A 23,460-nucleotide genomic window follows, 5' to 3' on the forward strand; every position below is an offset into this window, starting at 1 on the left:
GTAGTAGCTTTGGGTTTTGTAAAAAGGCACAACAAATCTGAATGCTGAGGTAGCACAGCTCCCTACCACGGAAGAGAAACATGGGAAAGAGTGAAAGCTCCAGACACGGAACTGGAAATAAACCCTGAGCCCTATGAATGAGCTCCCCCGAACTCCTGACGAGTCTCAGGAGATGTGCTGGACTCACCTCGTGGCCTGGAGAAGGAAGAAGAATGGGAGAAGGAGTTGCTGCTTTGGAGTGACTCTTTATAAAGGGTGATTTTCATTTCCTTTGTGAAAACCCTTTTATCTGTTTGGATGCCATTTCCCTGGAAATCTGAAAAGAATGAAGATCACAGTATGAAACTCCTTGAATGGCTTTTTCATAGAAAGATCATAAAGGGACAAGTTATGTCTGGAAATGTGGGGCTTAATTCAATGCAGAGTCATTTCAACTCACTTTGGGGAGGAGTGCTCCTTTCCACTTCTTTTGCTCCAAGTTTGACAAATTTGCTTTTCTCTGTAGTAAAAAGAATAAGTATTGGTAAAAGCTCTCCATTTCAGGCAGTTCACTCCCTACTCACTTAGCAGCATTGCATTTTTTCTTTTTCAAATTGCAGTACGACTCCCACTTGACACATCTTATACTAAGCAATCACAGTATGTTTAGCTGGTGCATACTAAATACTGAACTCATATTACAAGTCCTAAACTCCAGGGAAAGTCACCTTTACATTTAGGCGCTGCTCCACTCCAGACTCCATTTGTTCTGTCTGTACTTGTACAGTGGATGCTCGCTTTTCCAATGAGTTGGAAGCCAGGGTCACAGCTGTAAGTCACTGTTGAGTTGTAAGCAAGTTTTTCTACACCTTCACCATTGTGCTTCCCATTGCTAATTGGAGGAGGTGAAGAGCAGGTAATTACTGCGTGAAAGAAGGTCGACATGAGTGTTGCTAAAAGCCTCAGTAACGATGAAAATGCAAAATGTTTCTTAAGAGTTCACCTAAGATTTTTGAAGAGAATAAGCCTTTTGGACAAGTGAAGATGGGTCACTAGCACTACCTTCTGTTCTGATCATCTCTTTTGTTTCTGCAGTGTTTCTCCTGCCAGTTCCTTCTCCCTCTCTCTTCCCGTGTCACAGAAATAAACAGGCAGCTTGTCATGGGCTAGAGCCCTAGAAATCTCATCCCATCACCCTCACTGCTAATCGTAGCTCATGAGAAAATATTTTGATTTTGTGGGAACAAAACTGCTGAAATGCAGTGTCAGCAGCAAAATGGATATATCTCAGCTGCAGTGTGGGTGACAGATCTGCCACATAATATAAAGACAAACAAACCCTCCGTGAAGGCAGGCTTGTACTAGACCTCAGCATGCAGGATCTACTGAAGTAATATCGCATCAGTCTTACATTCACAGGTTGGAAGTTTACTCCACTCAACGTCATCTCCTTTCAGCCAACATTGGATGAAATTCCTCCCATTTAGTTTGTACCTAAGTGAAAACACAACAAGAGAGAAATTTCTGTAACTACCCAGAAACTGAGAACATTTTCCCCTCAGTACCGGTGTGATCAGGAGTGGAGAAAGGGCAGCTTTAAAGCAAGCAGATGTGCAAATACGAGCTGGGTAACGGCAGAGCTCCTTCACCTTGCTCTCTGCTAGGATCCTTGTTAATCTGCTTTTCGGTGCCTCTCGCCTTTGACTCGGTGCAGAGCGCCCCTCCCAGTGCAAGGAAGGGAGAAGCCACAGCCAGCGTCCCGAGGCGAGCACAGGGAAGGTCAGGCAGGGCTGTGGGCAGGTGTGGATCCCCAGTCAGATGCACTGGGCTCAGATTTGTTAGACCAGGGAAGCCTGAAGCCTGCTCGGCCCCTGCTTGCTGCTCAGCTTATGGCAGAGATGTTACCGAGGGTAGCTGGATCTGCTGAAATCCTCACCACTGGTGGTGCCACCTCCTCACTTGCACATTGCTTTGGGGTTCTAAGGCTGCAGCTGTTTTGCTAGAGTGTTGCCAGAAAAGCAAAACCTGCTCAGCTTATCTCTGCAAATATTCAAACGCATCCACTGCACACAGCGGGGACAGGTGGGGAGCAGTACAAATCTGCATTTCACTGCAGTGGCTTCTGGATTTGCTTGCTGGAAGTTAGACATCTTTTCCTGAAAACACCGACACCTTCCCAGATCTCTGAATTTTCAGAATGGGAGGATGTAATCCATCATTTGGATGCAAGTGATAACATCTGATAGTGCTTCAAGGGATAACATTATCCCTCCACCCTGATGGGTATTTTCAAAGATGAGCTGAACCACAGAAGGGTGGAACGTGCTGTCATTTCCCTGAAGTCCACTCTAAGGGAGTATTTGGAGAAAAAAGCCCTAGTGTAATTGAAACAGCTGCACAGAAGGACAGAACAAGCCCAGCGATGCCAGCAAGCTCTTGCTAGGGAGGAAAGCCCTAGCTTTTCCAGCCCTAGCTGAATACTAGTCAGGGGTTTGGGAGCTTAATTTTGCAAGTCTGCAAACAGTGCATGTGTGCCCTGATTAGGAGCAGGCAGAAAGCATGACTCAGAGCACTGACTAATGGAAAGTGTGCTTCACTGAAGTTTTCAAGCTGAGCATCCAATAAGTTTTAAAATTCATACATAACCCCTTCTTATTCAATATGTCATGAATATGTTAAGTTGAAATATTTCAAGTAGCCTGTTTTGAAGCCTGTAGGTACGAACTGATGCCACAACTAGTCCTGTTGGGACAGATAGCCTAGGGCAGTTGAATTTCCCCTAGATGATGCCTGAAGGAAAAGGCTGCCATAAACTCAGCTCCCCACCCCTGTGCTCTACCTGTGTCTCATTCCTTCCCAGCACAAAGCTCAAACTGAAGGGAAAAGCACTCAGCTCTTCGCTTGGAGCAGCGCTGTACCAGGGTTATATTGCGAAAGAGCGCCCAGCCTGCACCCGCAGGTTCATTGCCCGAGCCCTGGGCATGTTATAGGATGTTACATATCTTATGTGTAAGAGCAGAGCCTGCAACCCACCATCAGCACCGGGCCCCCCGGGACTCACCCTTCATCGCAGACCACTCTCGCTCTGGCACCGAACAGAAAATCCGTCAGGGCGAGGGTCCTGCCCCTGGGCAGCGCCGGCGGCTGCCCGCAGGACTTCCCTGCAGGGGAGCAAGGCCAAAGTGAGCGGCTAACAGGGGGCAGACCAAGAAGGTTGCACCCGGAGGTAGCAAAGGGCTTCTTTTCTCTCAGACACAGCCGAGCTGTGCAGCCCCAGAAGGGCTCCATGCTCACAGCCGACACCTGTAAACACTTCACAGGACGGCAGAAAGGAATATTTGCAGAGAGATTTCCATCTCGATGCTTTGGTAGCAAGTGAAAAATGTGTTGCTGCCACATTGTCTGTCTTAATGTGATATGGATTTCATCAGGAAATATGCTTTGTCTACATTCTGAGGTTCAAGGCTAGAAATACTCCCTGCAAATTGATGTTTGTTCTGTGCATATACTGTGCCCAGATGAGAACATTATGTGAAAATGAAAACAGATCTTTTCATGCCAAGAGAAAATAAATAACACTCTTGATACTCTCACTGCTAAGTCTTAAAATCATAGAATCACAGAATCGTTAAGGTTGGAAAAGCCCTCCAAGATCACCTGGTCCAGCCACCCCCCTACCACCAATGTCACCTGCTAAACTATGTCCCTAAGCACCACGTCCAACCTTTCCTAAACACTCCCAGGGTGTTACAGATGAATGTCAAGGAATATCCACCTGCTTTTGGGTTAAGCATGCGGCTGTTGGGGTGTATTGCAGCACACAGGCAAGGAGCAGGTACCTGGCCTGCAGGCTCCAGCCCTGGGGGCTGCTCACCCACAGGCAGGGGCAGAGGTACTCACTGCGGCACAATGCAGCAACCTCCGACCATGTCAGATTTTCAAGACAAGTGCTGGTGGGGGAGCTTTCCGAGATGTTCTCATAGCCGGGGTGGCAGACGTAGCTCACAGTGGACCCAATAGGAAAGAAATTTATCCTCTCGTCCACCTTGGACAGGGCAGCAAACTGTAACCTTGTCGGGGTAGAGCAGCTCACTGGCAATCAAGGAGAGCAGGTCTGAGAGAGCTGGCCAGCAAGAGGCGTGCACATCAGAGCTTGTAATTGCAGAAATGCTCCTGCTACGGCGCTTTTGGAGAGCTCTGTGTGTTCATCACAGATTGTCCCTTCTCTCTTACCAGCTGCAACCCCACTGAATGCATCCATAGCAAAGTGCAGCTCAGGATGCACACACTGCACAGGCAAAGCCGTCAGTAGATCGGAAGCCGTGCGTTGCAGCCCCCCACGAAGCCAACCTCTGCCAGCCCAGGGTCAGCACAAACAGCGGCCCCAGGGGCTGCGGCCCCACTTACCCCATCACCGGCAGGAGCAGACCCCGCGCCCATTGGCAGCAGCTAAAGGAGGCGGTTTTGCACCTAAGGGTGCCATTGCAGAGCAGCTGCATGAAAGCTTTAACTAAGCAAGAGAAAGCTGAAGCGGTGCTGCTTCAGAGAAGGGGATATTTACGGCCACAGGGCTCTGGCAGCTGGGACCAGTGGGGCCCGGGCAGGCACTGCACCGTGTCCGCCCGCCCGGGGATTTTGATGGCGCCTTCGAGGCACGTGTAGGTGACCCTGGATCCAACCGGGAAGCTGCTGGGCTGCTCGGCCACGGACGGCTTGGAGTGGGCCATACGGGGTGGGGGCCCACAGTCACCTGTGCAGGAGAAAACCTCTTTGGGTGAGGATCCCATTCCCCAGCCCCAGCGAGCATCCCAGGAGGGCAGCTCTGGATTTCCCTCTGAGCAAAGGCACCATGCTGGGCTGCATCCCTGGGAGCACCTTGGCTTGGGGGTGGTGCCATCGCCCTCCCCAGCCCCCGAGCAATGAGGGGGGAGCTGGGCAGGTCTCGCTGCCCCCCGCAGTGTATCCCATGTGCCCTTACTCACCGCGAGCTGCAGGTGTGCCCAGGAGTCCTATCAAGGCCAGGAGCAGTGTGGGGCAGCCGGATCCCTGCCGCATGGTGGGAGCCCAGCAGCTCGAGGTGCCAGTGTGCTTCCCCTGACCTGGTTCTCCAGGCTTTATCGCAGCGATTCCTGTGCTCCTCTGCCGAGCACTGTTGGCTCCCAGAGGCTGTTTCTGAAAGCTGAGAGGAGATGCAGCAGCGGAGACGCAGCCAAGCCTGTGGAGCAGTGGAAACCCGTCCAGAACACACATGGAGCTCAACCCTCCCACAGGGACAAGGAGTGCAGCCAGGGGTGGCGAACAGCAGTCACCCAGGGGGCCCGGGCAAAGCCTCCAGGTCCTCCTGCCCCACATGGGGGTTGGGGGAGTAACTCAGACCTTTTCTTAGTCCTGAGACTAGCAGTGAGCCCTGACTAGCACAGATATACCAAAACCAAACACTACCAGGGCAGAAAAGCCCTCCACCCCTGAGCTGTAACTAAGGCAGAAAAATGCCTGCTTAGTCATTTGCTGGCAGGTAACGCAGCACAGCTCCTCCATGTTAGCGAAATGCAAAATAAAAGTGTTACCCTTTTTCCTATTATCTTATTATCTGATATTTTTTCCTAATTGCCTGAGTCAGGCACTGTGTAATTAGGAAGGGCTGTGAGCGGATACATCTGTGCACTGACTAACACTCTGAAACATCCCCTGACGTCTGTTAGGAGCGCTCCAGCACATTGCTAGAAACACCCAGCTCACTTCTGCTTACGTGTTTCGAGCACCGCCCGTGGCGATGCTTTACCTTTGTTTGCAGCCAGAGGTGTGCAGAGCGTGGGAGGAGCAGGGTGCAGCACCAGGGGTGGGAGCAAGGTGTCACACCGCAGGGTGCAGCACCGGGAGCAGGGTGTTGCACCGCAGGGTGCAGCATGGCTTTCCTGGTGACACCGGGCTCTGCCTCCCGTTACCGTGTCCCCTTGCGCCACCTTGGTAAAGCACCGGATGAATTATCGAGGCACCCTTCTGTGCATCCTGTGGGAGATGCCATCCCTGGGCATTGTGTGTTGGGTACTAGTAACCTTGAAAGCAACGCTAGTTAACTATTAAAAGTGTGCGACTCACCAGGACGTACGGCTATGAATCTCTTGGGCAGGAGCTGAGCACCTCCCGGCTCCTGCTGAGCCCCGCTGCTGCCCCATGCCCGCCCCAGCTGCCAGGGCTCAGCTCTCGGCCAGAAGGACTGCTTGGCCACAGCAAAACCCTGCCAGACCTACAGCTGCTGTGAGGGATTACAAAACACGCGCTTACATCTCTGCTTTTATCATACCCCTGAACAGAAAGCCTGATTCCTTCACCACGCAGGCACAGTAAGAGGATTATCATTTATTGAATAAGAAAAATCATTGCTGTCTGATTCTTTCCACTTAAACTTACAACATCTATTCTTAGCATTTGCTTGGAAACACAGGGATGTGGAAGACGACACCAACCCAGCTATCTGCCAAGAGCAGCACTGTGTCAGAACCTGTTGCCTCTTTTAAAACCCAGGCATAAGCAAATAGGCTTTGCAAGCCTCCACTAACACACTTAAATATAACTGCCCTTAGCTAGATGAATAGAAGCCGTGACCTGGGTCACCAGGAAATGACGCAGTTAAATATTCACTCCAGGGCTATTTCTGGGCAGGCGAGGTGTGCTAATGCCTGGCAGCGGGCAGCGGGCAGGGGCTGCCGGGCAGCAGGTTGCTGCAGAACCGCCTCCAGGAGCCGGCAGCTCAGCTCTGCCAGAAATTTGCTTCCCTGGACTCCAGTTTCACTGCCCTTGGCCTAGCACGGTTTATTCCGTGACTCAAGGAAGCTCAGTGTAACATCTTATTATGCTTGCTAAAATGAAAAGTGAAAATGGTTTGTTATATAGGAAATCAAGCTTGTGGATTTAAGAAACAGAGCAAAAACTTCCCTGTGCTCTAGCACCTAGCATGACAAAAGCAACCTCCCAAAAATTGTTTATTATTTCTCTGGTTCTGTGTATGCAAGCATGAACTATGAAGTCACTAAGAGTCTTCTTATAGATGCTCTGACTGCGTGAACTGTGTCCAAAGGACAGGTAATTCATTACACTGCGTGTTACAGGACATCCTTATTCAATAGCTCAACTTCCACCTTTAGTTTTTGAATCTCCAGAAACAGTTTTTGTACTTCCAGCAGAGTTCTCACTTCCTCCATAGGCACACCGCACTCAAAGGCCATTTTAATATACCCAATCTCTTCACATACATCAGCATCTCCTTGCTTCTTCTGTAAAAAAAGTGTAACAAAAAGCAGAGACAGGCGTGTATGATTGCATGGTGGTGGATGGAGTTCCAAACACTGCAGCTCTGAGGCTGCGCTTCTGCCCAATTTGCCATGCATTGCCCTAATGCAGTCTGCATCCCACACTGTGGCAATAACGCCAAAGCCTTTAAGAGGCTCAGACCATCACTTCTTGTATTAGGAATCAGGCAGCACTCATCCAGAAACTCAGACCATGACACTTACACACTTGGGCAGCGGTGTCCAGTTGCCATCAGCCAGGCACGTGGCTGTCCAAGTGTCTTCGAAAGTGGCGGGTCCATCACCAGAGAATTGGTACCCATGAAGGCACTCAAAAGTAACAGTCGCGTTTGCTGGGTACCACATTTTGCTGTCACTGGGGTTTTTCAGCCTTCCATTGACGACTTGCGGTTCCGGACACTGAACTGAAAGTAAACCACACAGCAGAGGGCAGCACAGCCAGGGGATCATCGTTATGTCGGTAGGAAATAAATATGAAATTAGTGAAGAATGAATCAGTGCAGGTGAACTTAAATCTATGAAGCCACAAAACCAAACATTAACGCAAAGTTACATCCCCAGGGTGTGCAGGAGGGGTTGACGAAGGACAGAACAGCCCTTGAGAGGAGAAGGCACCAGGGGAGCCGCGGCAGGAGGCACCACCATGCCGTGCTGCACCCCGATGCCTGCGCATCACCGGGGCTGCGGTGCCGGGGCCGGACCCACCTGGGACGCAGGAGGGCAGCGGCGGCTGCCAGGTGCCATGGGCCGCGCACCGGGTCTCAGCATCGCCGTGCAGCACGAAGCCTTCGTCGCAGGAGAAGCGCATGGACACCCCGTAGGGGAATGTGTGTCTCAGCGGAGACATCCTTCCATGCTCAACGGCAGGCCTGGGGCAGCGAACCACTGCGGGCAGAGTGCGCACGGCTGCGTCAGGCCGGGTGCAGCCCTGCCCCGGGACACAAAGCGGGACTCTCCCTGAGCGCTTTGGGGCACCCAGCGCAGGAGAACCGGCGTCTCCTCTCTCCACGCCAGCCCCGAGGCAGGCACCGAGCTCACACCGCAGCCTGCAGGGGAAGCAGGAGCTGCTGACACCCCTGCTCTGAACCCCCCTGCGCACCCAGGTCCTGGTGTGACCCCATGGGGAAGCGACTCACCCCTGCACTCCGGGGCAGGGCCGCTCCACACCAGGTTCACCCCGTCGGTGGAGGTGCAGTAGATGGACTCGTCCCCGATGAGGGACAGACCCGCGGCACAGCTGTACTTCACTTCGTAGCCGTAGCGGAAGAGGTCTGATCTCGAGGCCGTGTGCTGCCCGCTGGTGATTTGGGGAGGGGGGTCACAGACTACAAGAGAGAGGAGAAAAGAAAAGTTAAGATGTTTTTGAGTCTGTCTCCAGATGGAGAAGTGCTGGCAGTACCAGGAGAAGCCAGTTCTCTGTATTATGCTTGGCCAGGCTCTGCTCAAAGTCTCCCAGCTTCTTGCCAGGTTCATCCCCAGCTCTGCTGGTGCTCATAGAGGGAGCAGCCGTGCACCCTCACCCGCCAACCCCACACCACATTGTGGGTCTCCCTCCCCTTGGATCTCGTTATAAACAATCCTGCTCATAAACTGGGTCAGGGATTTGCCAGCATTATAAACCCCTTAAACAGTCCTCTAAGAAAATGGCTGCAGGCTCGTTACTCAACACCTTGATTAGAAAGCGAATACATTAAAACCATTTAATGCTGTGACTTGGACCCCTTCTAACACAGCCTTCTCCGACCGGAGACGCCAGGTTTATGTGATTTTTCTAACTGCTCTTCCCCCGTGCTATGGAAATGCAGTTCCCAGCTCCCCCCAAGCAGCTGCTGCTCGGACTCACCCTTATCGCAGAACGGAATGGGGGGGCTCCACGTCCCGTCAGACCCGCAGTGAGCCCTCTGGCTGCCCCACAGCACGTAGCCAGGGTCACACTGAAACGCTGCCTGGCGCCCGAAGGTGTACTTGGCATCCTTCACGTTGATCTCCTGCCCGTGGCTGATGGCGGGGTTCGGACACTGCACCACTGAGGAACACCGGCATCAGAAAGGTTCCAGGGATGGGGTCAGACAGTGCTTGCCGGACACATCCACACCGGGGTGTTTCCCATGGTGGTGGCTCGCTAACCCAGGGACCCTGCCAGACGTCCCCAGCCAGCCCTGGCACACTCAGGGACTGCAATAACGGGATAACAGCCATTTCTCTTGGAAGGCAGAGCGGTCTGAACCCCGTGATTAGCTAGAGATGGCACTGGAGGAACAACGTTACTGGATGCATCATTGTTTGAAAGACTAAATGATTAGAATGAGATTCAGATATTTCTTTTCATCCATGCCACCCTTTGAATGGCAAAATTATTATCACTGAGAGCCAAAACACTGCTATATAGCACTGAGCCTTGTGGCACTGCACTGCTGGTGGGTGTTTAGAAAATGATGGTATTTCCCCACCATTAAACGGCTGCTTTGTTGGCAAGGCAAAGAAACCGGGGCACTTACTCTGGCAAAGCGTTGGGATTGCGGACCAGGTGAAATTTTTGAGACAAGTAATTGTCGGAGATACTTCGGGGATCAAAGTGTACCCGTTTCTGCAGAAGTAGGTGACGGTCGAACCGACCAGGAACTCGCGCTGAGGGCTTCGGTCGGCGTAGCTGAGAGCAGGAGGCGAAGGGCAGCGACCTGGTGCCGGGGCAGGGACCGGGAGGACACTCAGAGCCACCGGGGCTCTCCCGGACCCGCCAGGGATAGGGCTGAGCCCTGCCTCTGGCAGGACCCAGCCCACCCCAACACATTTTTAGCAAAATAAACTCATGAAACGACACGTAGGAGATGAACTAGGGAGAAGAGGAACCTGCGTGTACCTGGGACGCAGGCGGGCACCCGCGGCTGCCACCTGCCACTGGACAGGCACCGCACGGTGCCGGTGCCCGCGGGGACGTAGCCAGCGTCGCACTCGACCATGGCCGCGCTGCCGGAGGTGAAGTTCTGCACGGGTCTCAGCCGTCCATGTGCAATAAATGGGACCGGACACTGCAGCTCTGCAGAGCAGTGGACAACACGGACTTTGCAGGGGTGTTTTTTACTGATCGCAGCTGCGGTGACCCGTGGTCACTGCACCCCCACCTGGTAAACTGATCAGTTTAACAACTGCAGGAATTGAGGCAGAGAGATTAAGGGTTAATAAGCATGCCTGAGAAGCCATCATCACCAGGACTGCAGAGGTGTAGCCCTTCCATCACTCACAGACAACTGATGGCTGTTTCTGCCCATTCCTAACACTGCTTGCTCTGGCAGCTTGGGGTACGACCGCACTGCACGCCCTGGGTGGGCGACCCCGCTGTGCTGGCGCCCTGCCTCCAGCTTTAAGGTAAACGAGAGGCTCAAAAACAACACTTAGCCTCCAGCCCATGTGTCCATCACTGATGCCCAAACAAAAAACTTCTTCGGCTACTGTACCTGCCACAAGAAACATGCTGGGGCTGGTCACAGACCGTAATAGCGGGGGGCAAAGCTAAAGGTGGATATAACTGGGGTTCCTTATGCCTTATGATAAAGGCCAGCAGGTCACCAAGCCGCAGGACTGCTCTGTTAGAAACAAACCTGGTTCACACGCTGGGACAGCGGCACCAGCATACCTGCCCTTGATACCCTACCCAGGATTGCACTCAGCGGAGAGTCTCCATATCTGCTTGTGTCTTCCCCAGGTCTCAGCTTAGGTATCTGCACCCCAGTGGTAACGTTTGGCTGGGACAAGGGGCTTCTGAGAATTACCACGAGTTAAAGAAAACAGGTGTAAAGCAGCGCTCAGCTGGGGGCAGCAGCTGCACAAGGCTGAGGAGGCAGCAGGGAACACTTAGCACAGCAGAGCAGTTTCCTATAAAGCCTCTTTTTAAAGCAAATGTCAACTTCCAGACAGAAACCGTGAGTTATTCCTCTTCTGAGGGTCATTAGCGAGCAAACCTCCACTTCTCATGCCCTGCTGCCAGCCCGCAGGATGCACGACAACAAGGGGCCAGCTGCCTTCAGGATGTCTGCAGGCTACCTCTGTGCTTACGCATCAGCCTCGCTCCTGACACCGCTCAAACTACAAACTATGACCCTTGTAATTAAATGATACAAACTATTACCGCTTCTTGAGTCTCCCTGACTTACCACCATCCTTATCTCAAGCCTCAAAGCATCAGGACATCCTCTGACCCTGGGAACAACTTCTCGGCTACCACACAGATAAGTGAGTCCCAGGCTGATGCACTCACTGCAATAAAGTCCTGAGCTTCAGCCCGTGAGAAGCTCAGCAAAGGACCTGGCCCTGGGCTATCCCGGAGACAAGCTCACAGCCCCTGAGCTGCCTTACTTCTCAACAGTGCAGGCTGGGCGGATCCAGACTATGGGAAAGCATTTGGGAATTTTGGGTGGCTGTTTGTAAGCATCCAGAGGCGCAACTGAGTGGAGAAATGCACAGTTAGCAGGACCCACTGGGCTCAGGGCAGCTTTGCAAGAACATCAGAAAGAAATCAGCAGTGCCTCCAGCCATAGGAAGGTCTCCTGCTGAACTTTCCTGGCCTGATTATTCCCCATTTGACTGATAAGCAAAGCTGAGCCACGGAAGCAAGGGAAGTGGGCAGGGGTGCAACACTCACCGAGACTCCCAGTGGGCTGCAGCACGAGCACCGCCGCTGCCAGCAGCGGCCCCATCCAGCTGTGAAGCGCCCGCATGGTGCGGGAGCTGCTGGGCGAGCGCCGACTGTGCCGGGGGAAGGCGAGGAGCCCCGGGGAAGGGGAAGCAGCTGTAGGAAGTCGGGGCCAGGCCAGGCAGCCACGCCGACGGCAGCACGCTGGTGCTTCTGTCCTGCTCGGGGTGAGGGCTGCCCACCCTGCATCCTCCAGCGAGGCTGTAGTAAGGGAAGGAATACTGCTCTGCCTTCTTCCCCGGTGGGGACAACGGGGAATAAAGCTATTTTATGGCTAGAGCTGCTCCGCACCATGCTGGCCTCGTTTCTGGAGCAGAAGGAGACGCTGATGGGCACACAGGGCAGGGCTGTGTGTTCCCTTTGCCTTTTCACCTGGACCCAGGAGGGGCAGTGGGACAGGCAGCCGATGGCCTCACACACCCTGTTCCAGGCAGCCCTGTGCTTGGGGAACAGCAAAACTGTGTCTGAGCAAGCAGAGAGTACAGAACGTGCCCTTGCTTTAGCACAGAGAGGACAGAGTTATTGAAAACAAGACGCAGTTGTCATTAGAACTGCAGCTTTATTTTAATCTGGCAGTGAAGGAATACTGCTCCGATCACAAGATCCAGTGGAGCACTTCCCCTTTGCTGGACATTGCAGAAATTAAACTGTAAAGAAAGAAGCAGCTGAAATTATTTCCAACAACTGCTCTTGGTGCAAGGGGGGACACACAAAGAAGCAGCAAGTGGCACTTCTGCTCCGTCAGAACTGTCCTGCTTGGGAAGAAAACACGGCATTCTTATTGTGCTAGAAAACAGGCTTTGAAGATTTCCTCATTGTATCAGCTCTGAAGGCTGCAGCTAATTAGGCAGTTAAATGCTTGTTCACAGCGATGCACATAATGTATGTGAACAGAGGCTAACAAACATATCTAAAAGTAAAGCTTTAAAGTATGAAGTGATGTACAAACCTAACCCAGTGAGCTGTAGCAGAATGAGCCAAAAGACTTTCTGACTCCTTTTCTAAAAAAAAAAAAAAATCTATTCCTTCACCGACTTTTTTTTCTGGCTACTTAAGTATTAGCATGAATTACAAGGTCATACAAAATCCTCAGTCAGCATATTATTCATCACGCAAAGGAGGCGGTTCTCATGAAACCAAGCAGCCGCTGTAGTCAGCTGCTTCTTCTGATTCTCAGATCCTCCTCCAGCTTCTGGATCTCCAGGTACAGCTTCTGCACCTCCAGCAAAGTTTTCAGTTCTGTCAGAGGAACGCCGCACAGGAAAGTTTCCCTGATTTGAAGAATCTTCTGGCATGTGTGAAGCGTTTTCTTTAAAAGAACCAAGACAAAGACAGAGGGCGTGAGGCTACACGACAGGACCTACGCAGGACGCATCCCCCTCTTAATGCAGCCCCCCCACCGTGCCAGCCCTATGGTAACAAGGCACAGTCATGAAGTCAGACCAGTGCTGTTCCAGGCTATGAATGGGGCAAAATGCAGAGCCTGGGCAGAAAGTGGTACTCACACATTTGGCTGGTGGTATCCACGTGCCATCAGCTGAGCAGGTGCTTGGTACATTTTTTAAGCGATAGCCATCATGCTCGCAGGAGCTGTACAGGATGTCATTCACCTTGAACATAGTCTTAAAGTAGTGAAACTCTATATCCCCTTCTTTCACTGGCAAGGGGCATTGAACTGGAAGGAAAACAGGTGGCAAAAATGATGCAACAGAAGGAGAGAATGCCCTGCCAGCTCCAGGGCGGTGGATGTGCAGTGCCGGGGCCGGACCCACCTGGGACGCAGGAGGGCAGCGGCGGCTGCCAGGTGCCGTCAGCCATGCACCGGGTCTCAGCATCGCCCTGCAGCGTGAAGCCTTCATCACAGGAGAACTTCAAGGTCACCCCGTAGGGGAATGTGTGTCTCAGCGGAGACATCCTTCCGTGCTCAACGGCAGGCCCGGGGCAGCGAACCACTGCGGGCAGAGTGCGCATGGCTGCGTCAGGCCGGGTGCAGCCCTGCCCCGGGACACAAAGCGGGACTCTCCCTGAGCGCTTTGGGGCACCCAGCGCAGGAGAACTGGCGTCTCCTCTCTCCACGCCAGCCCCGAGGCAGGCACCGAGCTCACACCGCAGCCTGCAGGGGAAGCAGGAGCTGCTGACACCCCTGCTCTGAACCCCCCTGCGCACCCAGGTCCCGGTGTGACCCCATGGGGAAGCGACTCACCCCTGCACTCCGGGGCAGGGCCGCTCCACACCAGGTTCACCCCGTCGGTGGAGGTGCAGTAGATGGACTCGTCCCCGATGAGGGACAGACCCGCGGCACAGCTGTACGTCACCTCCGAGCCGTAGGGGAAGACCCCTGATCTCGAGCTCCTGTGCTGCCCGCTGGTGATTTGGGGAGGGGGGTCACAGACTATGAAACAATGGGAATTGATACAAAATAAATAAAGTAAAAATAATGCGTGATCGTTGCATTCAGGTGAGAACCAAAATCACTTCTCAGAAGTTAGTACAGGAGTCAACTTCATGCTTGTAAGAACGAAAACACATGTAGGGTTGCTGCCCAGCTTCTTGCTGGATCAGGCCCCAGCGCAGCCCCTTCCACCGCCACCCTGCTCCCCCCGTGCTCAGCACCCACCCCGTGGCCCCTCCCGGGGGAAGGCACCCACGATTCTCCTTGGTGATGCTGCTGCCTTGCACGTACCTTTGTCACAAAACGGCACCGAGGGAGCCCAGTTCTCATCAGCCTTGCACTCGATCTGCTCATCGCCTCTGAGGACGTAGCCTTCATCACACACCACCCTCAGGCGGGTCCCGGCGCTGTAGTCATTTTTGCTCTTATACACCTCTTGCCCATGATCAATAACGGGCCGTGGGCAACGAGGTTCTAGAAACAGAAGAAAATAAAGGATTTCATATATTTTCAGGAAGAACTCCAGTGAAGAGGCTTTCCATGGAAAAGACAGCTATCATCATCCAAGGCCGCTTGTAGGTTTCTGCACACATTTTTCCAGTGCTGGTAGCAGACAGGGGCACTGTACAGAGTGACCCAAACCTTTGCTGAAGTCAGAAATAAGCAGTCACCCAGCCAACATGCCTCACCAGCGCTGCCTACCTGCTGTGCACTCTGTTACTGCCGGTTCCCACGTGCCTTTGTTTGTGCACCGAAGCGCAACTTTGCTGCCATAATCCTTGACAGTATAGCCTTCGTTACACACAATCTCGACGCTGTCTCCATACGCGTACTTGCCTCTTTTGTACCACTCATTTACACGCATTGCGTTCCTGACAACTGGATCCGGGCACCTAATTTCTGAGAAATGCCAAATATTAGCAAGAGACAAATCATGGCAAAGATAACCGGATGAGAGCAGATTCATCGGAAGCAGAAGGCTCTGTAAGACAAATGGATGGCCATTTCCTGACTCTCCTAGAGGAACTTTTATTTTCTGGGCACACACATCCTCCCACAAAAACGGGCAAGGCAGGCCCCTCAGGAGCTTTGCTGGGCACACGTTCCTCCTCCTCTCCTGGGGGCCCCGGCAGCTGCTTGTGGGGCAGCACCAAGCCAGCCCATGCCTTAGACGTGGCGGTAAATGAAGCAGGTTGCATGCAGATTATTTATTTGGGAACAGCTTTGTCCAATCACACGGGAAATGAAGCTGAAGGGACGTGCACTCACTGTCACAAGGATGGGGAACCTTGGTCCAGGTCAGGTCTGGCAGACACGTAATGTGTCGCGTGTTTTCTCCGGGGCTGAACTCGTAGCCTGTCTCACACTCGTAGGTAACCACAGTATCAACAGGAAACAAATTGCCCGCGAGTCTCGCTTTAACAGCCCTAAACACATCGGGAGGGTCATCGCAGCTGCCTAGGAGTGAAATCAGCAATTTGAGGACGTTGCCAGCGATAAACCAGTGATGCCCTTAACAGCATGCGGAAAAAGAGAATTTGGGGAAAAATAGGGGCTCACGTTGTTCTTTCTGAGATCCACTTAAGGCAATTGCCTGAGTTCAGTAATGCTGGAGAGTGAATGCAATGGAAATAAATGAAAATGTACAAATAGTTTCAGACCAGACAGCAATTTACACTACTATGTTATAATGAGGTGCGATTTCTAACAAAGTTTATACTGTGTGAGGCTCTGACCTCACCTGCCAATGACCTTTAAAATTATTAAGTATAGAAAGATCAGCTTAGTCCCTTTGAATTCTACTGAGAAATGCTCACCAGCTTGAGCGGGACAAGACTTCAGCTTTTATGGCCCGAAGTTGTAAATTCCTACACCTACATTCCTATATCCTATTCCTATCTCATCTCCAGCATGCTGCCAGGAAAGAGGAAATCAAAAGCCACTGTGGTGCAACAGATTTGCTAAGGAATAAAAATATAAAATAAAATAAAATAAAATAAAATAAAATAAAATAAAATAAAAAGTAAAATAAAATAAAATAGTAAAATAAAGTAAAATAAAATATAATAAACTATAGTAAAATAAAATAAAATAAAATGGTAAAATAAAGTAAAATACAGTAAAATAAAATATAGTGAAATGAAATGAAATGAAATGAAATGAAATTAAATGAAATGAAATAAAATAATTATGAAAAATGAAATCCTGAAGCTTGGAGGCACCGCTGTCAGTACTGCACACTCCCCTGGCAGGATGGGCACTCACTGCGCTGGCAGAGTGGCAGCGGCGGCTCCCAGTGCCCGGCCTCGCTGCACGTGGAGGTCTCGCTGCCCTGCAGGGTGTAGCGGAACTCGCAGTCGAACATGACGGTGTCGCGGTACGTGTACTCGGCCCTGTACCCGCTCAGCAGCTTCCCGTTCTCGACCCGGGGGTGCTCGCAGCCCACCACTGCATCAGAGAAATGCCACCGCTCAGCCAGCGGGCAGTCATGTTTAAAGGGGAGATTATTAAAAGCATTCTCATAGCACACATTTGTGAAAAGGGCTGAAAATGGACAGGACCAGGTAGCAGGCTGACATGATATTTTTGAACTCTTCATTCTATATTACAGCATTTTTTCTTTAATTTTACACATTTATTAAGGCACATCACAAGAAGAAAAAAGGAAAGGCAGCAGGTACCACAGCAGGTTTCTGAATTCTTTGCAGGCCTTCTGTTTCCTCCCAAAGCTCAAATAAGTCCCACAGAATCACAGAATCACAGAATTGTAGGGGTTGGAAGGGACTCAAGAGATCATTGGGTCCAACCCCAAAGTCCCCAGCACCAGGTCCCCTGCAGGCTGCAGCAGCCTGGCACTTTGCTGCTCACCTTTGCACTCCGGGGCTGGCTTGTTCCAGACACCGTTCAGGTTATCCATGGTCGTGCAGAAAATAGAGGGATCCCCCACCATCGAGAAAGCTCTCTCCCCCCTGCCGGCAGAGCGGCACCGATAGGTGACGGAGGATCCGTAGCTGAAGATGGCAACGTCGCCTCCATTGTGCTCTCCATTCTCTATTTTTGGAGGGGGTGAACATGGGATTGCTAAAAAAAAAAAAAAAGGTGAAAGACTCCTTTTAATCAAAGGTCTGGTAAAAGAGAGTTGAAATACAAATGAGTGAGGGGTCAGAAATTCAAGGCAGGCGCCCTACGTGCCAGCCCCTGCTCAGCAGGGCTCTGCCTCGCAACTGGGTGGCTTTGGGGTAATCCCTCTTACGTGCAGCTGCCTTGCTTCGACTTTTCCACAGGATGACATAGGAATAAAAACACCAAGAAAAACTATTTTTCCAGGCTTCACCAGGCCATGAATTACCAAAGCCCTCCGTGGGGTAAAGCGACTGCTTCTTCTTGCATCCCCAGTACCATTTAAAAAGCAGCTCAGCTGGGGGACTCACGTTCACAGAAGGGAACGTCTCCATCCCACGTAACTTGCCCATTTTTAAGCACGCAACGGATTTGGGAATTTCCAATCAGTCTGTACCTGTGTGAAACAGAGGGGAGGGAATTACTTGTCAAGCTCAGTTTTGATTTTTTTGATTTTACCTAAAACATCAACAGTAGGATTGTTTTGGCTTCCATATAATCCAAGCTGATCAGAAATTTGCCATCAATGCTGTTTTTTTTCCAGTGATGTTGTTTTTTTGACAAAGCATAATGTTACATGGTTTCTAGGGGAAAAATGTCCATTATTTTATTTATTATGTGTGACATCAAGATGCAGTTAATGATGGCTCATCACATTTGCACCTGGGAGGTCTCACTCTTTCCTCTCCTGTCCTTGTTGTGAAAGAGGCAGGATCAGAGGTGGCCCTGTCTCACTGGGCATCAGCCCCAAACAAACTAGCAGAATGGTTGGTAGCAGCTGCAGGAAAACTACAGCAGTGTGACCGATTCAGAAGCACACTTTCTTAAATCAGGATTCCCCTCTGCACACTGATCAGCTGGCTGTAACTATCAGTAGAGCTCTGACTTCAGTACTGATGTATTTCCTTCAGAAAGATAATGAAACATTGGGAAGGGTTTAGAAAGGCCCTGGAGAGCTGGAGTTTGGGAAGAACTGCCTCAAAGTATGAGGTTAAGAAAAATTCTTCAAGCTTTCAAAGGAAAGTTTAGAAGACACTTTGATTACAGTCTGCAGTTACCTACACTAGTACAGGGTTTCTGATAGCACAAGCTATCACCAGGGAGTACAAATGCCTTTTTTCCTGGTACCTGACTTGTAATTAAGAGTGAGCATGAAGAACCATAACTGCGCCGTGTGTTGGACTCTCCTTTTGGGTCCTTAAACACAAATCGGAGGAGTTTCCAGGCAGCGTGTTGTAAGTCAATCACGACAAGCTGGCTTGATAGCAGAGCCTGTGCTTTAGCTCTGCAGCCACTATTGTACAGAAAATTGGACTGGGCATCACCTCGGGGTCACAAGGACCTGTGCCCTGAGCGCTGCTGGCTTACCCCATGTCGCAGCTGTAGTTGGCTATTGAGCCAAAGGTGAACTGCTCCACTTCCACAAGTCTGCCATTGGCCAGGTCTCCGGGGTAGCTGCATGGCTTGGCTGAGGGACAACAGGACCAGGGTGAGTGCTTTGGTTCCTGAAGGAGCAGGAAAATCCAGCAGGAGAGCAGAAGACGCCTCCAATATTTAACAAGGGGAAGGACGACCCTCCTACCCTAAATTGTTGCATGATTCACGATGCCGTCAGGACTTTGCATCATGACCTGCAGTCAGCCTCTGCAGCCTAAGGGAGGTTGCAGGACCTCTGCCAAGCATGACGGCATTTCTTTACAGCTAAAGGGTTCTCTTACTGACAGTTTGAAAAGCCCGTTTTGAACTAAGAGTTACTAAGTGCCTGAGCAGAGGAACCTGCTTTTGAATATAGTCAGAGTCAATGGTCAAAGGCAACAGATCTCAGCTCTTGCCGCTGTTGCTGGTGCTCAGCAGAGCACCGCCGGTGCTGTCACCCTCACTCAGCTCCTGCCACCCCATGCAGCCCCTGGGATGCTGCTCCAGCCCAGCGAGCTGACAGCACTTGCACAGAATCAAAATCAACTGAAAATGTACTCACGTGAGCAAAAGTCGGTCGATCCTTTCCACCTACCATCCTCTTCACAAACAAGGCTGGTCCGGACCCTATTTTTTACATAACCTGGACGGCAGGTGTATTCCACCCGTTGAGAGCGGGAAAATGTCCTGATGTGCTGGTAGCTCTCTTTCAGTTCTGCGGATGGGATACGTGGCGGAGCATCGCAGGAACCTACCAGCAGAAATACCATCAGAAAGATGTGAGGAAAAAAATGAGAGTTTGAGTCTGCCTTTCTCTGAAGGTCCAGGTAAAGATGCTTTGGTGGCCTTAAAACCCCTTAAAGCTAGAGGCAAAGAGGAGGAAGGCAGTCTGTGACTCGGGACAGCCACAAAGGACAGGGAAGGAGCATCACCCCGTATGTTCTTTGCTCCTCACACTTCATCTGGCCGTTTCAAAGGCTGGTGCCAAAGTCCAGACTAACTGCTTCCTATCTCCAAACCAGTGCACCTTTTTAAGCTAGAGTAATTTTACAGCCATTCTGCACAGGAAAGGAAAAAAAGGCCAAGGAGGATGGATTCTGACCAGATCCCTGAAATGCACAGCAATGAGGAAATGAGGAGCATCAAGGTTTTGTGAACCTTGGGAAACAGTTTCCCTCTGACGGAGCTCAGTTTATCCGACGGACTCGCTCCCCTCTTGCGTTCACTTACCCTGCACAGCCACAACGAGGGCAGCAGCGAGGAGCAGCCTGAGGACAGCAGCACGGCCCCTTGACCTCCCTGCCCCTGGAGCTGGCATCATCCTCATCCCAGCCTCCCTGCCTGCAGAGCCTGCAGACATTACCACATTCTTTTTCTAGGCCAAGTACCTGTGAAAAATAGCAGAGGGGGGAACAAAGTGTTGAGTTTACACTTGGGGTAACCACAGCTGGTAGGGACAGGTCTCAGTTCTCCATCTCCATGCAGTGCCCATAGGACAGGAGGGGATGAGGCGCTGCAGATGCCCCAGCAGGGGACGAGCAGTTCAGCAGCAGCCCCTCTGCAGGCTCCTCGCTGGCCCATGACTGAGAGGCAGCACAGGAACAGGGAAACTGGTTGTAGATGCTAAGCATCCTGTAGGCTTTCCTCCCCTAGTCCTTCGTTCACATGTGTGAGAAGCTTTTAATTAAAATTTTTTAAAGGTAGGAAAAAAGAAAAAAGCTCCACTTTGATTGTAACAAATACTTCATAGCTTGTCAGGTTTACTTAAGAACACTATAAAACCAGTAAGGAGTTCTTCCCAGCCAAACAGCCAAATTAATACCTGCAGGGTCATTTGAATTCATTTATCCTTCCAGAAAAATTACCTTGAAACTTAACTTAAGGACAAAACATTTTGCTTTAGCAATAAATCTTCGGGAAGCAAATCCACAGGTGGGAGAAATCCTCCTGCTGGAGTCAATACAATCCCCTAGAAATAAATTACATGCAGAAAAAGGAAAAAATACCTAAGCAGAAAGCTACAACTGTATGCACAAAAGGGTTGCGCAGATTGTCACATTTTACCAGTTGAAATAAGGCTCCGAAGCATGCAAATCATTCAGGAGATTGCTTTACAAAACGGAATTTAAGTGCAATTTGACTAACCTGGCTGCGCTGGAGATCAGGCAGAGCTCTCTCTAACTTTTTCTAATCTCTAACTACCCAGGATCATCATTTATGAACCTAAATCTTCCCAGCACTATGCACAGTGAGTGCCTGCCTTCCTTCTGCAAACGAGGCAGTCTTTCTTGATGCTTTCTACATTGCACAGGCTTTGACCAAAGGTGACTCTTACAACAAATTAGTAACTAAAAGAAAGGAAAGCACCTCTTTCTAATCAGGTTACACCCCTATTTTTTCCACCCCTTTGCCCTAAACCTGACACTTCTGGCTTTCCCTCAGTCCTTACCACAGCTTTTGGCTGAATTCCTTCATCCTTGTGCCCGCTGGAGCTGTGAGAATGCTCCGACACAGCCCTGAGAGCAACAGCGCCCGAAGCTGGGTGGCTCAACTCATCTTACCTGGGGGTCCGTCAGTGGGGGAGCTGACCAGCCTGGGCTCCTGGCAGGCAGAGGAGCGAGTTCCTCACCGCTGACCCTGACACCGGGCAGTGCCGAGCTGCAGGAGGCGTCGCGCTACGCCTATACGCGCAGAGACGGCCACACGCAGCCGGGGCCGAGCTCTGCAGACACCAGGCTTGTGCCAGCTCGCCTATAAATTATTAACTCTTCCAAGCAAGAAGGAAGTCGTTTGTTCAGCCTACAAAACGAAACACGGTAGGAAGCTGAACGCAGCCCACTCAGATGGTGAAATCGTTTGCTTTCTGCGCCGAGCTGCCAGCGCTGTGCTGAAATGATCTGGAGGTGAAGGCACCCAGAGCCTGGCACCGCTCCACGGCCTCCTCGAGAGGCTCACATCAGCTCCACCACGGCTTATGTCTCCTGACCCAAAAGCCTCATGGCCAGCCTCGGAATTAGGGTTTCCTCAACCCACTCTCATCCCACTGAAGTCATGGTGGCCAAAGAGCCAGCGCAGGGCTCAGCAGCGCTCTGCGCCCCAGGGAATGCCCAGGTCAGTGATGGGAAGCACCTGAGCCCCGCTGCCAGCCCGTTTTCCAGTAACAGTTTTGGCAGAGGCCACAACCATTTGCTCCTTTTGCACTTTGGCTGCATACTTTCGTTCAGGATTGAATTGCCACCACGAACTCCGCAGTGGCCCTGTTACCCTGCATTGTTTTTCTCGCACTTAGTGGTTTGTTCAGTCAGATCTGAGCTTTTTTTTTTCCCAAAAAAAATTTACTGCATCCCCACTTTCAGTGGGATATGTTACCTTCCTGACTTTCTCCTGAGCCCAGGCCGTAACACAAAGCAGATTTGACTCTAAAACCCACCAAAACGCTGCCATCCCACATGCCACAAGCTCAGGCTTGTTCATGCCGTGTACCCCGAGCACGCAGTTACTTCCAATAACCATTTACAAGAACCCAGTTAATCTCAAACCCAAACACAGGCCTGCCTGATTTATTTTTCCTGGACGGCTCAGAACAAGCCCACCCGTGCATGCTGAAAGCTCAGCGGCTCCGTGCCCGTCACCTCCCCGGGGGCTCTCAGCCGCCGCGAGCAACAGGCAGGGCACAGCAGCACCTGAGGCACCTCCTGCTCCGAGGCACAGTCAGGGTAAGCAGGATAAAAGGGTTTTTTCCTTGACCACATCCATGACACACCACATTGCTGCTGCTGCTCTTCAGGCTTTGGCTAAAGCTAAAGGGTAAAATTATGAAACTCTTATAAAATTAAATTATTAAGTTATGAAACTCTCGTAAAATGGAAATATGATTGCAAAAGAATGAGCTCTGTTAACAACACAGCTGTAAAACACGCACAGCTACCTGGGGGACAGACCTTCCCTCTAAAGCGTGTCCTCACACTCGATTTCTGCTCTCAGACAGGAGCAGAGCAGGAAATTGGGGTTATCCTACAACGCAGCCTGCTCAGGGACCTTCCAAATGATGGGGAAGGTGAGCACACAGGTGGAGGGACCGGATGGCTGGACAGGCTGGCTTCCAGCTGCAGAGGTTGGAAATCAGAGATTCATAACACCAGTTAACTTTCTGATGGAAGACAGATGTGTTTTAAGGAATAAAAAAAGGAAAAATATGTTCTTACCATAACAGCTCCATAAGAAACCTGAAGATGTGAATTTCAGTTGATCCAATAAAAAAGAAATAAAATATAAATAATAAATAATAATAATAATAATAAACACTTAAAATTGGTTATTTAGTAGTGGGCTGGCAGCAGCAGCAGTTCCAGGGTACAGCATTCACCATTCCCAACCCATCTCTCCTGCTCCCAGGACCTGAGGGCACCTTGCTCCCTGCACAGCCTCTTCCTTCAAATGCTTCCCACAGAATTCCTGAATTCGGTGCTATCTCCCCAAACCAGCACACTACAGGTAGTTACAGCAAATATTAGTGGAACACAAGAGGAAGCAGTTTGTTTTTTTTTTAATCT

General features: G+C 51.0%; 1 protein-coding gene across 1 annotated transcript in view; it reads right to left on the reverse strand.

The window, feature by feature from the left end:
• CR1 (complement C3b/C4b receptor 1 (Knops blood group)) overlaps nucleotides 1-20,234 on the reverse strand; it is a 67,386-nt gene extending 47,152 nt beyond the window's left edge. The window contains 29 exon segments of the mRNA XM_050715262.1: nucleotides 188-316; nucleotides 440-499; nucleotides 708-902; nucleotides 1,391-1,473; nucleotides 3,041-3,140; nucleotides 3,880-4,071; nucleotides 4,541-4,729; nucleotides 4,962-5,194; nucleotides 7,087-7,253; nucleotides 7,494-7,693; nucleotides 7,995-8,174; nucleotides 8,426-8,614; nucleotides 9,133-9,315; nucleotides 9,788-9,967; nucleotides 10,150-10,326; nucleotides 10,412-10,435; nucleotides 13,141-13,288; nucleotides 13,485-13,654; nucleotides 13,752-13,931; nucleotides 14,183-14,371; nucleotides 14,663-14,845; nucleotides 15,074-15,271; nucleotides 15,641-15,829; nucleotides 16,637-16,819; nucleotides 17,240-17,452; nucleotides 17,803-17,888; nucleotides 18,860-18,959; nucleotides 19,470-19,658; nucleotides 20,138-20,234. Of these exon segments, the coding sequence (XP_050571219.1) occupies nucleotides 188-316; nucleotides 440-499; nucleotides 708-902; nucleotides 1,391-1,473; nucleotides 3,041-3,140; nucleotides 3,880-4,071; nucleotides 4,541-4,729; nucleotides 4,962-5,194; nucleotides 7,087-7,253; nucleotides 7,494-7,693; nucleotides 7,995-8,174; nucleotides 8,426-8,614; nucleotides 9,133-9,315; nucleotides 9,788-9,967; nucleotides 10,150-10,326; nucleotides 10,412-10,435; nucleotides 13,141-13,288; nucleotides 13,485-13,654; nucleotides 13,752-13,931; nucleotides 14,183-14,371; nucleotides 14,663-14,845; nucleotides 15,074-15,271; nucleotides 15,641-15,829; nucleotides 16,637-16,819; nucleotides 17,240-17,452; nucleotides 17,803-17,888; nucleotides 18,860-18,959; nucleotides 19,470-19,658; nucleotides 20,138-20,234 (4,606 nt within the window).
• Between the last annotated feature and the right edge of the window lie 3,226 nt (nucleotides 20,235-23,460).

This window comes from Cygnus atratus, chromosome 24 (assembly GCF_013377495.2).
Source record: "Cygnus atratus isolate AKBS03 ecotype Queensland, Australia chromosome 24, CAtr_DNAZoo_HiC_assembly, whole genome shotgun sequence".
Taxonomy (NCBI): Eukaryota; Metazoa; Chordata; class Aves; order Anseriformes; family Anatidae; genus Cygnus; species Cygnus atratus.